Here is a 15,310-nt window from a genome sequence, read left to right as displayed (position 1 = left end):
CGACAAAGGTATACGCAGATATGCGACTTTCCTGGGGGGGACATTTGGATCGATCGACAGTTTCACCTGCACTTTTGGGAATTTAGGAAAAATACTTCTTTCTACTTCAATATTAGCAACATCTAAGCCAACTTTCAGGACCTTGAGTTCCTCCGCAGTTCTCTTGCACATAAGTGACCGTTTTGCCCCCTTGATGACAAAGAACTCTGCATAGCTCTTCGGTTTGTTCTCATTAATGGAAACCCAAGTTTCAAAAATAAGGAGAACTTGTAATGGTTCCTGGCTTGCATACGCAGTGAACTGTCGATCGCATTTGTATCGCTTCTTGTATATTTTGCTCCACTTTCCAAAATATTATTCCAATCTGTCTCGGTAACTGTGTTTATGACTGCACCTGAGTCAATGAGAAAGTCCACAGGATAATTGTCAATTTTGCAAGTTATTACTACGTCATTCCTGTCACGCACCTGAATTCAACAGAAAAAAAGAGCCTGAATAAAACAAATTTTCGCATAGATTTTGGGAAACATCTTGTATTCGTTCTTAAGAAAATGTAACAACAAATCGGATTTAACTTGCGGTAGATTTAAATGTGTAACATAAGTAAAAGGTATATATATATATATATATATATATATATATATATATATATATATATATATATATATATATATATATATATATATATATATATATATATATATATATATATATATATATACACTGGCCGGCATAATAAAGTGCCCACTTGCCGTTTTTCATACAAAATGGTCAACTTTGGAGCTCTAGCACTCAGGTTCCCGTGAACCGATTTGGCTGAAAATTTTACCAGAGCTCAGATATAACTTGAATTTTAACATATCTAAGTTTCGACCATATTGATTCACAGGTTAAAAAATTATTGCGGTATTACCAAAGTGAATTTTTTGGCAAAAATTTATTTTTTAAATATCTTGAATTCTATAGGTTGTAGACTGATGACATATTCAGCAAAACGCGTATTTTGCCAATACAAAAGTGTGCTATATATACCTGTACACTTAGAGATGTAGTTTTCGAGGTATTTGAAAAACAATTTTTTGCCAAAAAATTCACGTTGGTATTACCGCAATAATTTTTAACCCTGTGAGTCAATATGCTCGAAACATAGATATGTTAAAATTCAAGTTATATCTGAGCTCTGGTAAAATTTTCAGCCAAATCGGTTCACGGGAACCCAAGATCTAGAGCTCCAAAGTTGACCATTTTGTATGAAAAACGGCAAGTGGGCACTTTATTATGCCGGCCAGTGTATATATGTCATGTTATCAATGAAGATATTGAATTAAATTTCAAAAGGAAATGGTGATATAATTATTCTACCTTCAATGTCTCCGGTGGATATCGACGAGATGATCCTTGATCAGGTTCATCGGGGTAGCGGTCACGGTTCTCCCGGAGTGAGTTGGCTTCACCAAATTTGCGCTTTGTGTATCCGAAACTCCTTGCACCGGTGTTTCTTCTTGATCTGCACTTTCTCGCATAATGTCCCATGCGTCCGCAGCTGTTGCATCTACAAGCTCTAGCAGAGCATTCCCGCGAATCCTTTCGGTGCTTCCATGATCCGCAATTCGAACACTCAGTTTCATTGTGCTTACTTGGGTCCCAGCGCCGCTCTGGTCCAGTATTCGTCGTTGTTGGTTTCTTTCCCCAATCCTGTTTGACCGTAGCTATTGTCCCGGCTGATTCATTTTCCTTGAATTGCCGTACTTTTTCCTTCTGCTTCATAAGCGTTTCCCTGTTCACGGCGTAATTGGTCAAGTCATCCAAACTCATAGTATTCTCTAGTCCTTTGTCTCTGACTCTTTCGTCGCGAGCACCCATAGCTACCTGATGCAAAATTTCGATCTCCTCGCGAGATCTAAAATCACAACGCGTGGCTTGCGTGCGTAGCTTCAGGATGAAGTGACTGAAAGACTCCTCGGACGTTTGTCTCAACGAGCGGAACACTTCCAATTCGACGCGCTCGTTACGCTTTCCGATAAAGAAATTGCTCAGTCGTTTCACCGCATTATCGTATTCGGGTGTCTCAATCGGCATCAAAGGGATTTTCACCGACTCTGGGTATACTTCTCCAGCCACCGGCCGCAAATTGTAGTAAATGCGTTGAAGGCCTCTACCGCCCCTTGCCAGCAGTAGTATGAATTTGTCATGCTGTACTTCGATTTTTCTAAGCTCTGCAATTAGTTCAAATGCTCTGAACCATTCTTCCCATTCACGACGCAGATCAGAAGGTCCAACAGAATCGTTGAACGGCTCCAGTGGCCAATCCTTGTCAGAATCCATCTGTAATATCAAATGGGAAAACAAATTATTGATAGTCGTACTAACATTCCATCGCATTGACCATGGTAAACTACCGGTGTCGATCGTATCGATTTTGTAAACTAGACACACAAAAGTACGGCGTGTTATTAATCATATTGACAAAATTTCATTGAGAGTGTCAGGTATTCAAAACAAAAATCTAAGCACAGTTCGTTTTGTGTAGCTGTATTTGTAGTCTTTTGAAAATTTTATTTACCGACGTAACTAACGAAATAAAACAAAACAGCTACACCTACATTACATCCAATCTTGTGAAAACTACACTATTTCTATTTTCTTGATGGAGTTAGTCACATTTTCACGTGATAAGTTCGTTACGCTTGCTTTGAAAACACTTTAGCTTCACATTCCGTTTTTTTTTTGTTTTGCACACTTTGTCGCGCTTCGGTCGTCAACCGGACTCGCGTTACATCCTCTAGGCTTGGTAGGGCTAGTTGTTGTGTTCTTCAATACATTTGGCATCTTGCTTCATCGGTCATCAACCGATGTCTGAATTGGGCGCTACGGTCATCAGCCGGTCTCGCTAATCTCAAACTAATCTCCCCACATATTTTGCATTCCAGTTATTCACGGGTAAAACATTCTCGTTTATTGAGCGCTGCGGTCTTCAACCGGTCTCGCTACACCACCAAAATTGAGAAAAGAATAATCGGAAAGAGAGCATAAGCAAATTGGAATACATATTTTCATCTTTGTTTTGGTTACTTCACACGCGCTTCGGTCTTCAGCCGGACTCGCATTTAAATGTGTTTGTGAGCGCTACGGTCTTCAACCGGACTCGCTTAGTTGAACCTCTTCACACACTGTTAACCGAACTATGTGACTGTATTTTTTTGCAAACTATTTCACTGCTTGATTGCACACGAACACCAACATGAAACGAAACATTATTACACATATGTGAGCACATCACTTCAGGATACAAATTCTAATAGCAGACGCCGCCATTTTCTTCAGCAGAAAAAAAATATTTCCTCCGGCAGACATCGACAAAAATGGAGAATATTTGATTTTTCAAATTGCGCTGAAAACTCACCTTTATCATACCGGCTGTGTCAATTTGTCGAATCCGTTTTATTCACTCCGTTTGAATGCCACACTATTTTACAACCGACGCGGTCCTCACCAACGTAACTGCAGTTTTTCGTCACCGGTCTGCGCGATGGTTCGTACTCAACTCTACAGGTGGGTGCAGTTGACCTCCAGAAACGTCAAATCAGAGATTAACCCGCAGGCAAGCTGACGGCCATTACCGCTCGCGGAAAACTGGATAGGGATTTATTCCACCAAAAAATCTAAAAACTGCATCACACTCACCACCCACTTCAACCGCGGTATTTCTTGATATTTCGGAGAAATTCTTCTTCAGGAATTCTAGGAACTCGTTATACAAAAATTTTGGAATATTCTTACATTAGTATTTTTGGAGAATTTTTGCTTCAGACGCTTTGGGATATTCCAATTTCAACAGTGTTCTATATCTTTGCTTTTGATCCATCGCAAGCTGCTCGACTTTGCAACGAAATTTTGAGGCCCCAATTAACACAAAAACTGAAAATTGCTTAGTCCTGTTTTATTGTATTGATGTATTTCTTGGGGGAAGGGTCGTTTGGCCGAAACCCATTCGGCAGAAAGCCATTTGGCCGAATGCCACTAGGCCGAACAAACCATTAAGGCGAAACCCATCTGGCTGAAAGGGTCATAAGGTTGAAAGGGGCATTTGGTCGAAAGGGTCATTTGGCCGAAAGGGTCGTTTGGCCGAAAGGGTCATTTGGCCGAAAGGGTTATTAGGCCGAAAGGGTCATTAGGCCGAAAGGGTATTCTGATTGCTGTATTTGGAGTATATGTTATCCATGTTTGTATAATAATTAGATTTAGATGACATTTGTATCCTTATAGCCATTGTAACTTCAGATGTCAGATGATGATATTATTGAATAAATAAAAATAAATAAATAAATATTTCCCCTACAAGAATTCCTTCTATAGAAATTCTTCTGAATTTTGGGGAATTGCCCCTCCAAACAATCAGGCAATTCCTCTCGCACGAATTTTGTGGAATCCCTTCTTCCAAAATTAGGATGAATTCCTCCTTAAGGAATATGGAGGAACTCATCCTCCGAGGACCCTGGCAAATTACTCACCACATTCTAGAAATTTAGAATCATTCTCTCTCTAATAGCTCTGAGGTATTCCTTCTTAACGAATTATGAGGATATCTTCTCCTATGAATTATAGGAAATTTCTTCTCCCTGTATTTTGGGGAATTCCTTCGATAGGACTTCTAACAAGTTCCTTTTACAAGAATTCCTGTGAAATTGTGAGGGAAGGTGGTTTATACTCCCAGTTTTTCAATTCACTCCAAGAATTCCTTATCTATGAGTTTTAGGGACATTCTATTATCCAGAAGTTCTGAGGAATAAATAATACGTGTCCCAGAATTGCTGGATGGGAAACTCCTGAAAAATTTCCTTCATCAGTTCATGTAAATTTCTTTATGATTTTCACATATGGTCGGGGTTCAGCGAAACCGCACCAAGCGCCTTTTTGGCTGACTTGTGATATTTTGTTTTGAAAGCAAATCATATCAATCCATTCGTACATTTGTCGTTGGGTATCCTCAGTTATAGGGTAGAAGGATATCCGATACAGTTTGTGATCAATTGGATCCGCTAGTGGAAAATTTGTGAAAGAAAATGGGTAATTTTTCATTGGCGCTTAGTGTGATTTAACATTACATCCCCGTATCGCAGCTTTGTGTTCATCAAGCACTTCTACAGTTTTTATCTGCGAGGTTTCTAAGTACACTTCCTGTGTAACGAACACCGCACCAGGAACTGGATCTAGTCACCTTCTGCATGGCCTTTCTGTGTGGTCGCCAGGTTAATGAAGGCGTAATTCAGGATCATGGCATGAGATAGTAAAGAAATTCTTGAATAAATTTTAAAAAGAATCTTAGGTGATTTTTTCATTGTATTCCTGGAGGATTACTCAACAGCGTACAATATAAATTATGCGTATTGCCATTAATGCACGAGACATGCAAATTATATTCAAAAAAGTTCGACAAAATGATAATTTTTAATTGCGCCAATCCGAGCCCATCGCCGCCGTTAGGAAAATGCGTTTACGCCGCCGCCGGTTCGAAGTGCATCGGCGTACAGATCTGCGCTCGATAGCTATCCGAAATCGACCAGGCATGTCCATAGAAGTCCGTAGAGCTCACGCGTATGATTTGCAACTCACTTACATCCTAACCAGATATTCTGTATTCTCCAAACTGTTCTGGAGTTGGGATCAATTCGTCTACCACGTCAACTGCGCTCGAAATCTATCTGAAATCGACCAGTAAGGTCCATACAAGTCCGTAGAGTCCATGCGTATGATTTGCAGCTCAGATATACCCAAACCAGATGTTGTATGCTCTACAATCTGTTCTGGAGTTTGGATCAATTGGTCTACCAGGTCAACTGCGCGCGACAACCAATTCAAATCAATAAGTCAACTCCCTACAAGTCCGCAGATTCCACCAGTATAGTCAGTATCGGTCAAAAGACGGCTGTTTGAAAATTTAGTTCCCATGATTTTCTGATCACGATAGTCCGCATTTAGTAATTTTATCACGGCATTCGTAGTGTTAATTACCGTGCATTCAGGCATAACCGGGTATTGCTTAATTTTGTGTCACTAGTTTTTACTTATTGAAGGTGATATTGGCCCCAAATATCATCTGTTGGTTTCTTCGTAATTAAAGCTGGCCTGGCAATAACGGAGTTGCAACCGTGGGCGCTCAATCATGTTCATGCTCTAGTTCAAGGTAATTTCGAAGATATAACGACCATTGTCCAATGAATTTCCAATGCTGGATCTATTCATTTATTTGTATCAAGGTGAGAAATATGAGTGAAATTTTGTGTTTATGAATCCTGGAAAATATCCCAGAATTCGATAAAACTCCGCTAGTATTCTGCTCACGACAAGGAAGAATACTATCTATATATGTTATAATAATTACCTTAGAAATGACCCTGCCATTGTGTGCTTTCCGCCGTCTTACACGCCCTTCCGATACTTTTCACCATGGGTAAACTCCGTCATCGGTTTGCCAGAAACTCCGCAAGTACCAATTCCCACGCGCCCGTTGACGTTCTCCGGTGAAGCAAATATACTTTTGCATTTGACACCCGCTTTTTTGGTGCTTTTCGCTGAAAATTGGAGCCATTTGTTCTTCTCCGTTTCCCGTTCTTCCTCCAGTTCCTTGAAGCGCATGAGCTTCTTTTGCTTTTTCTTTTTCAGGTATTCCTTCTGGTTGGGTCGCATACGTCTGGAAAAGGGATATTTTATTGATTTTTCAAACTATTGATACGAAATACAAAAATAAATTGCGGGTAACTAAGAGCGCACGCAGCATTAAAAATACAGTACGTAGGTATCGATTTTTCAGTAACAGGTGAAGTTGTGCCTTTCGATATATGTAACTTGAAGCATTATTCCAGAGTTTTCACTTAAGGAAAACTGTATCGTAATTAAAGTTCAAATTATTGTTTCTACTGCAAATCGAGATTTATTGTAGATTTTTTCTACACTCATGCTCTGTTTTAATTAGAATCATAAATGCTTATGTAAACATAAACTATACTGCAATGGACCTTTGCCAAAATGATATAGCTATCCATAGCATTTGAATGGAAGTCAGGAATACGCATCGCACGTGTGTATCTTTTTGTGTCAGGAGCTAATTAATTACCTACATATCAAAAATTTGCAACTAGTATTAGAAGCAATCGCTTCTTATTAGAACGTTTAATTAAAGTGTGATTTTTGTTGAACGCCTTATTTAGAAATCATATCGACACTTGAGAATGAATTACCCCTTCCAAATAAGATACATATCAAGTTAGTAAAATATTCAGTAGGAACTCGTCATTGAAATCTGCGCATATACTTACTTATTACTATTCGAAGGGAAAACTTCATTCCTAACTTTTTGTTCCTTTAACTCGGAGAGTGTTGTAGTGCTTCGGTTCTGGTAAGCATCGAATACAACACTGACCTCGCCACCGTCTGTAATCGATTCAATTGTGGCATCATAGTACCTAAAAAAAAAACGAAAACTGCATGTTAGAAATATTATCCCTTCAACACAAAATAATAGCTTACTGTCCATCTTCGATCCATTTGGCGGAACACTTATCGCCAACTTTCCAAATCACGGAGGGCTTTGCTTGTTTCTTCTCAGCTGCCGTCGCCGCCAAAGAGCCACCCTCAAAATATCTGGTACTGGCGGGTTCGACATAGGCACTCTTCTTCTGTTCCGCTTCCTGTTGAGCCCGGATCAAATCTTTCGTTAAATCGATGACCTCTTCAAGATCTTGCTTTAGCTTGAGAAGTTCGCCGTTTTGCGGGTCAGTGAGAAGAGCTGCTTCCACCTAAAAAACAAAAAGAATGGGAACAAACGTAAACAAAACGAAAAAAAGTTGTTTCATTCTGGTGCTTCTGGTCTAGATCTAGACTCACCTGCTGGAGTTGTAACTTGTAGTTTTGAAGATCATCTGCCATTATGAACAAATTAGAGGTCCAGTCTTAATTAAACAGCGCAGTAAAGTCGAATTATAATAAAACGTTTTGCTCCGCCAGAAATTACTGTTTTACTCGTAGTTTTGCTTTGTTTTGACGTTAATGTTGGTAGCGTTTTTTTAATGTTTGGTAGCGCATGTGACAACATCGGGGTAGCATCATGATGAATGACAGCTGACTGTTTAGTTAGGTGTGGCCAGATTATTTTTTGATAACCCAGATTGGCTGGTAGAATCGGTATAGTTATCGGTATATCACAAAATGGATTAAATGTGGATCATTTACGAATTACATAACGCAAAAATTGACTATATATATACAGTATACCCCCGCTGATCCGACAAATGTATAGGGCACTGCACGGACTGCTTTGTCTCTCTCTCACTGCAAAGAAATTAGAAAACAACAAGGCCAGTAAATGTCAAATTTCATGAAGAACGAAAGAGAAGGAGATTCTTCCATGCAGTGCCCTATGGCCGGACTATCGGGGTTTCTCTCGTTAAGGTTGGTATCGTGTTCAAAAGAAATTTCTTTTTCTATCTCAATCACATGTTAAATTCCGTTTACAGAATCGGAAAAGTAAAGAATCGAAACAAAATTCTTTCAACAGTATCCACCTGACAATAACAAAAAATAAAATTGGAATTTGTAAGGTTCCCACGCAAAGTAATGGGAGCTGTCACTTTACTTTCGGAAAAATATTCTGCTCGATTATTCCGTATAAGTACAAGTGACATTTTGCTCCATGCAGATCAGTTGTCAAAATTCCGCATGGTAATATTGAACAAAATTCCGTAACCTCTCTACTTTTCAAGTCGATACTGGCCTTTAATCCGACTGTCAAATCCATACAAATGAACCAATACAAAATCACAGCACAAATTTGAAAACTGACAGCATAATGTGTTTAAATGGGTGTTCTTCTTATTGGCATTACATACCCACACTGGGACAGAGCCGCCTCGCAGCTTAGTGTTCATTGAGCACTTCCACAGTTATTAACTGCGAGGTTTCTAAGCCAAGTTACCATTTTTGCATTCGTATATCATGAGGCTAAGTGCCCAAACACAATGTGAACGGCAATGCGGCAGAACGGTAACGGCAAATTTCCAACACATGGAACTATATGGCGCAGCCCACAATGACGGCGCTGCGGCAAAAGTGACATTGTACTAAATCTCAGAAATTTGGAACTTGGCGGAACAGCAAAGCGGTAAACGTCAAACGTCCCAATCAAGATCAACGAATGAGAATGCCTGAGGTGCTTTTTGAGATGATTTGTAAACAAATATATTTTTGCCTAAAAATCTGCTCACGAATGTATATATTTTCGAAGAAACAGCAAGTCATGATGCCCTCCTTTTATTATACTAATAAGAGTGAAAATCTAGGAACTTTTTTCAAATAGGCGTAACTGTGTTTGACCTTGAAATTTGAAATGGCTAATACTCTCTCAATTCAGCATGTTTCGTTGAGCTAACGGTACTATCAGATAGATCGGAATCTATTCCTTCTGTTAGGCACATAAGTTCACCAAAATAGTTTAATTCATGAGCACAGTCGCCGTTCCAAAAATCAAGCTTAGAATCATGTACGCCCATTTGAAAAAAGTTCCTAGAAATAATGACAATCATGTTACAAAAATAAACTGTTTGTGGCTATTTTGAACTGTCAGTATCGCCTTTGAACCGTTCACATTGTGGGTTGGTTAGCGGCAAAGCGGCAACGGCAAAACGGCAACGGCAGTTTTAGAACAATTCCGCTCTGCCGCAGTTCCGTTCTGCCGGATTGCCGTTCACATTGTGTTTGGGCACTAACACGATGATACTTTTACCTCGACTTTTACGCCCAGGGAAGTCGAGACAATTTCCAATCCGAAAATTGTCTAGACCGGCACCGGGAATCGAACCCAGCCACCCTCAGCATGGTCTTGCTTTGTAACCGCGCGTTTTACCGCACGGCTAAGGAGGGCCCCACAAATGGGTGTTGATGCTTTTTAATCCGGAAAATTCCGAATTAGTGAGATCCGGACTAACGAGTCGTCGGACTAGCGAGGTCCGGATAAGCGGGGGGATACTGTATATCTTAAACCACCACCTACAAAGTTTTCAAAGAATATCATTGATTAAAACTTACATCAGGACTGATTTGCGATTTGGACGTAACTTATTTTGTAAACAAGCATTGAAAGGCAAATTCCTGCTAAAGCAAGCATTTTCTCAGAAAACCACCGTATGCATCCGACAGAATAAGCTTTCTTCTATCAGATAAGCGAGTTAGTTTTGAAGTAAAATGCTTGCATTCTACGGAATTTATAAACCAATGTTTGATTACAAAATAAGTTACGCCCAAATCGCAAATTAATTATTGTTACATTTGGAGAACTATGTTGACTATGTCCACACATTTTTAGGCTACGTTTAGACAAGGCAAGTGAATTGAGCAAGTCGCTTGAATCGAAAGCGTACTGAGCGTGTAAACACCTTAATTCAATTCACTTGATCGAAAAGAAAGTTGAACATGTTCAACTTTTGGCAAGTCAATTGAATTCAACTGAGTTGTTCAATTCACTTGCCCTGTCAAAACGTAACATAATTCTAGAGTGCTTTGAGAATAGGTCGTATGTGCAAAAGAGAGTCTCTCTTTGCCTCCATTCTCTTTCGATTATTACAGATCTATAATATAGTTTACCTCAGATTTCTTGGCAGATATCTAAAGATTATAGCTTTTACTACCGTTCTGAAGTGAAAATGTGGCAAAATATGCAAAACTAGCTTATGTACAAGCAAAAGAGAGCGTGAACAAAGAGAGCCTCTCTTTTGCACATACGACCTATTCTCAAAGCAATCTAGAATTGGCAAAAATCTGAAGAAATGTACAAATAAATTTTATGGATTTTTGCCATAATAAAAATGTTTGGTTTTTTATTAGGTTAGGTATTAGACTACCGATAAATCGCTGGGTCTGGCAACCCGGTAGATCTGACTCTGACCCCTCTCTCTGACCACTCTGACGAGTGACGGTGACGGTGACTGAGTGCGAAGTTTGACTTTTCCATTCATTTCCATTTTCATTGATGGGAGAAGTTGTTCAGTGATTACAATTTACGCTTCTCTTCTGTGTATTTACGGAAGTTTCAATTCGTTAGGAAGAAAATTGTCTCGTTGGAAATACTTCTATTCTCAACGCGAGAAGTTTGTTTTCATCGATTATCACTACACTTAGGGACCTAATGGCTTATCAGGTAAGTTAATTCCTGTAGGTTCTAAGGCGAACGGCGTATTGTTGTGACGCCTATCAATGCTCCGGAATGATTTACAAGTTGATAAGAAAGTTACGATTGGAACTAACCGGTGAATCATTCTCTGACATTATGTTTATATATTCATAGGGCGGATATCCGGGTCAGTTCGGAGGCTACGGTCAACAGCAGCCCGGTGGCTACCCCGGGCAATACGGAGGATATGCACCGCCGCCCCAACAAATTGCTGTTAGCCCTGAAATCCAAAACATTTTCCGCAATGTCGATAAGGATAACTCCGGGAAGATAAATAGCCTGGAGTTGCAAGCTGCTTTAATCAACGGTCGGGGTGATCATTTCTCCGATACTGCTTGCAATATGATGATCGGTATGTTTGACAAGGATCGCAGTGGAACGATCGATATCTACGAGTTCGAGAAGCTGTACAACTATATTAACCAGTGGCTGCAAATCTTCAAAACGTACGACCGGGATGCTTCCGGTCATATTGAGGAGGCGGAACTATCGCAAGGTGAGCAAAAATGCACTGGTTATTCAATGATTCCTTCAAAGTATAAAGATCTCAAAAATACTTCTTATTTCCTTTCGATAAGCTATGTGAAGCACAACCAATTAATAATTATAGTAGGGTCAGGTTTTATAATTGATCAATACGCTTGAAAATTCGGCATCAACATTTCAAAAGGGCGAAACTGCTTTTGTAACCAAGAGCTTCTCGCGTCCCTGGTGGGCTTATTAGCGTCCACCAACGCAACCCAGCGCCAATGGATGAAAGAAGAGGATTCGCTGCTTCCATCAGCGGTGTTGGATTGCTTGGTCGAGCTCTAATTAGCCTACCAGCGACGTGTGAAGCTCTTCTTTACAAAAGCAGTTACGCCCTTTTGATATGTTGGTGCCGAATTATTGTTAACGACTTTAACCTCATAAGACTAGCATAAGACAACAATGTAATAATATGTTAACATTTTCATTCTATCACACATTCTATTTATTGTGATTCTGTTCACAACATAAAAAAACATTCCATTAAAATGATTGTAAACGGTTTGTATTTCTTCCGTTATTTTCTCCAGTTTTCTGTCGTGTTCCCTCATCAACTAATATCAAAAGTTCATTAAATAAAAAAAAAACATTTCGAAATGTTAGAATTGAATATTAATATTGATCCCACTACTTTTGCTATACTTTTCAGCGCTCACCCAAATGGGATTCCGGTTCTCACCACAATTCATACAATTCCTAATCGTGAAAAACGATCCAGTGCATCGAAAGGATATCTCTGTTGACCAATTCATAGTGACTTGCGTTCAAATTCAACGCTTCACCGAGGCGTTCCGTGCCAGAGACACGGAACAGAAAGGGGTCATCACAATCGGATTTGAGGATTTTTTGAATGTTGCCCTAACTACAACTTCCTAAAATTGGAACACAGATTGTCTAAATGTTGGCTAACATATACATTCACAAAAAAAACCATTATTAAGTTTAATGCTATGAATCAACTATTGAATCTGACCAGATCAGCGCAGTTTCCAAGGACATGTGACTGGCGTTCGAAAATAGTATTGCAACAGGCTAATTCCCCGGATGTCGTGGAACATTGTAGACTATAAACACTCGTTAATTTTCGTCTACTTTAACTATATTTATTTTAGAACAAAGCATTTTAGCATGTTCCATTATGTGCGATTCACGCAGCTTGAAGTGCGAAGATTATTTTGGTAATAAATCTAAACAGTATACAAACGAAAACTGTGTCTGTATGAAGCTCCGCAGCTTTTGAAAGAAAATAAATTTCCTGGGGGCAGCCGGTGTATATTTATAGACGTTATGGAAAGCGTGTATAGCATATGTGTTGCTTATGTTATGCAATGCTGAATTACATGCCCGTGCGCAGTTACCTTTTGACGAAATCGATCGGGGAATGGAACAAAAAAGGTGACTGTTATTCATTATTAAATTTATTTATATTATAATTTTTATTTATAATTATAATTAATTATTCTATGATACCAGTTATATTTGATCTAAACGGAAATTATCAGGAAGGTAAATTTAAGATACAGATCATTTTGTTTTGAGGTACAGGATTTTGAGATAAAAGAAGTGTAATTGATGCTAAAATTCAGAAAAAATAAGCATAACAAAGACAGCTAGTGATTTTTTCAACCGTATATTTGCAGAGGACAAAGACATATTACGTTAAGCATTTCTCCTGGTGTACCTTAAAGTGAGCACCAATGTGCTTCCAAAGCTTCACCCTAGCAGCTCTTTCATTTTAGTTTAGGTATTTATCATTTTGGTTGCTGTATTTCGTAATTCGATCCGTACCGGCATTTTTATACATTTTTATTATATATAATCTGAGACGGGATTTGCAAAGAGATGTAAAAAAATGTAACGTCATCTGCTTAAGAATTCAAGGCAACGCTGCTACGAACTGTCCAGCACATATGCAACCAGAATTTTGTTGTGTGAAAGTTTTGGTATCCCTCATATCCCTTTTTTCACTTTGAAAATTATTCTAAAATTGGGACTTAAGAGAAACAGTTTAGAAGGGCTCAGATAATAATTATTTATAAAAAAATATAGGTATAGGTAAATCAACGAAAGGATGTGCAAGCTGAGGATAAAAAGCCGTTTCTTCATCAATAGCATCATCAACGTGCATTGCCTACACGAAGGAAGACCAGATGACGAGAAAGAAGCGTTCTATGCACAGCTGGTGCAGACATACGATGGATGCAAAATGCGGGACGTCAAAATCGTCATCGGCGACATGAACGCTCAGGTAGGCAGGGAGGAAATGTATAGACCGGTTGTCGGACTGGATAGTTTACATACCGTATCGAATGACAACGGCCAACGATGCATTAACTTTGCAGCCTCTCGCGGAATGGTAGTCCGAAGCACTTTCTTCCCCCGCGATAATATCCATAAGGACACATGGAAATAACCTAATCAAGAAACGGAAAATCAAATCGACCGCGTTCTAATCGACGGTACACTCTTCTCCGACATCACGAACGTACGCACTTACCGCAGTGCGAATATTGAATCCGACCACTACCTCGTTGCAGTATGCCTGCGCTCAAATCTCTCGACGGTGTTCAACACGCGTCGAAGTCGTCCGCCGCGGCTAAACATTGGGCGGTTTTACTGGTTTTATAACACTCTTGTAAAGTAAATTATGATCTTCAAGAGCATTATAAAACTCAAAATGTTACTTGGGGGTAGACTAGCCCAAGGCTACGCGCAGCAGCTGGAAGTGGTACTCCCAACGGAACAGCAGCTGTTCCGTTGGCGCAGCGTCTTTTGAAGATGGCTGGAGAGATATTCGATCCGCCATTGGAAGCACGCTGCACTAGGAACGGTGCCCCCGGATCAAAGAAACGACTGGTATGACGACGTATGTGAGCAGTTAGTAGAAAATAAGAAAGCAGCATGGGCGAGATTGCTCCAACACCGCACGAGGGCGAAAAAGGCACGATATAAACGGGCGCGGAACGGACAAAACTCGTTTTTTTTCGAAGAAAAAAGCGCCAGCAGGAAGATTGAGACCGTGAAAAGACGGGGCAACTGTACCGCACTAATTACGCACGAAAGTTTCATGAGAAGTTAAACCGTTCACGTAAGGGCCACATGCCACAGCCCGATATGTGTTAGGATATAAACGGGAACCTTCTTAGGGAAGATCCATTTACTACGTAACGCAAAAATTGGTCATTTTCCTGAATGGCGATGTGGCAGACAACGGTGACGGTATGGTAATGAACCTGGGAGGACATACGACTTTCGGTTCCGAATCTCCAGGAAATCCAGGAGGAGATCGTCCGCCTGAAAAACAACAAAGCCCATGGAGTTGACCAACTACCAGGAGAGCTGTTTAAAATGGCAAATGCAATCGTTAGAACATCGGGAAGCAAAAAAATTCAAAATCTGAATCACTCTACTCTAGACGTGAAAGAGGTACATTGGTACATGCTCGCGGAGGGTTCGAAATTCGAATTTGGCACTCTAATTTTGGCGAACTTCTACAGCAGATCGGACAGCCTGAGAGAACTCAATCGAAATTCATAAATATCGATGCGGAAGGTGAAGCTT

At 39.8% G+C, this 15,310-nt stretch overlaps 3 protein-coding genes across 5 annotated transcripts; 1 reads left to right on the top strand and 2 right to left on the bottom strand.

The window, feature by feature from the left end:
- Window positions 1–1,028: 1,028 nt before the first annotated feature.
- Window positions 1,029–3,537, bottom strand: LOC134215213 (uncharacterized). 3 transcript variants are annotated; one of them, XM_062694438.1, is made up of 2 exons: window positions 3,404–3,537; window positions 1,029–2,325 (listed from the first exon to the last, which is right to left on the bottom strand). In XM_062694438.1, the coding sequence occupies exons 1-2, from the start codon at window positions 3,410–3,412 to the stop codon at window positions 1,354–1,356; spliced, it is 981 nt and encodes a 326-aa protein (XP_062550422.1). In that variant the 5' UTR covers window positions 3,413–3,537; the 3' UTR covers window positions 1,029–1,353. The 3 variants fall into 3 exon arrangements, with proteins under 3 accessions (XP_062550422.1, XP_062550424.1, XP_062550423.1); XM_062694440.1 differs by lacking the exon at window positions 3,404–3,537 and adding an exon at window positions 2,604–3,005; XM_062694439.1 differs by lacking the exon at window positions 3,404–3,537 and adding an exon at window positions 2,387–2,421.
- Window positions 3,538–6,216: 2,679 nt separating this feature from the next.
- On the bottom strand, window positions 6,217–8,052 carry LOC134215212 (survival of motor neuron-related-splicing factor 30). The gene is made up of 4 exons (XM_062694437.1): window positions 7,885–8,052; window positions 7,528–7,796; window positions 7,317–7,463; window positions 6,217–6,691 (listed from the first exon to the last, which is right to left on the bottom strand). The coding sequence occupies exons 1-4, from the start codon at window positions 7,924–7,926 to the stop codon at window positions 6,421–6,423; spliced, it is 729 nt and encodes a 242-aa protein (XP_062550421.1). The 5' UTR covers window positions 7,927–8,052; the 3' UTR covers window positions 6,217–6,420.
- A 2,897-nt stretch (window positions 8,053–10,949) lies between these two features.
- LOC134215211 (peflin) lies at window positions 10,950–12,958 on the top strand. The gene is made up of 3 exons (XM_062694436.1): window positions 10,950–11,188; window positions 11,336–11,717; window positions 12,399–12,958. The coding sequence occupies exons 1-3, from the start codon at window positions 11,177–11,179 to the stop codon at window positions 12,623–12,625; spliced, it is 621 nt and encodes a 206-aa protein (XP_062550420.1). The 5' UTR covers window positions 10,950–11,176; the 3' UTR covers window positions 12,626–12,958.
- The last annotated feature ends 2,352 nt before the right edge of the window (window positions 12,959–15,310 follow it).

This window comes from Armigeres subalbatus, chromosome 2, assembly GCF_024139115.2.
Source record: "Armigeres subalbatus isolate Guangzhou_Male chromosome 2, GZ_Asu_2, whole genome shotgun sequence".
Classification (NCBI taxonomy): domain Eukaryota; kingdom Metazoa; phylum Arthropoda; class Insecta; order Diptera; family Culicidae; genus Armigeres; species Armigeres subalbatus.
This window is presented reverse-complemented; position numbering and strand designations above follow the sequence as displayed.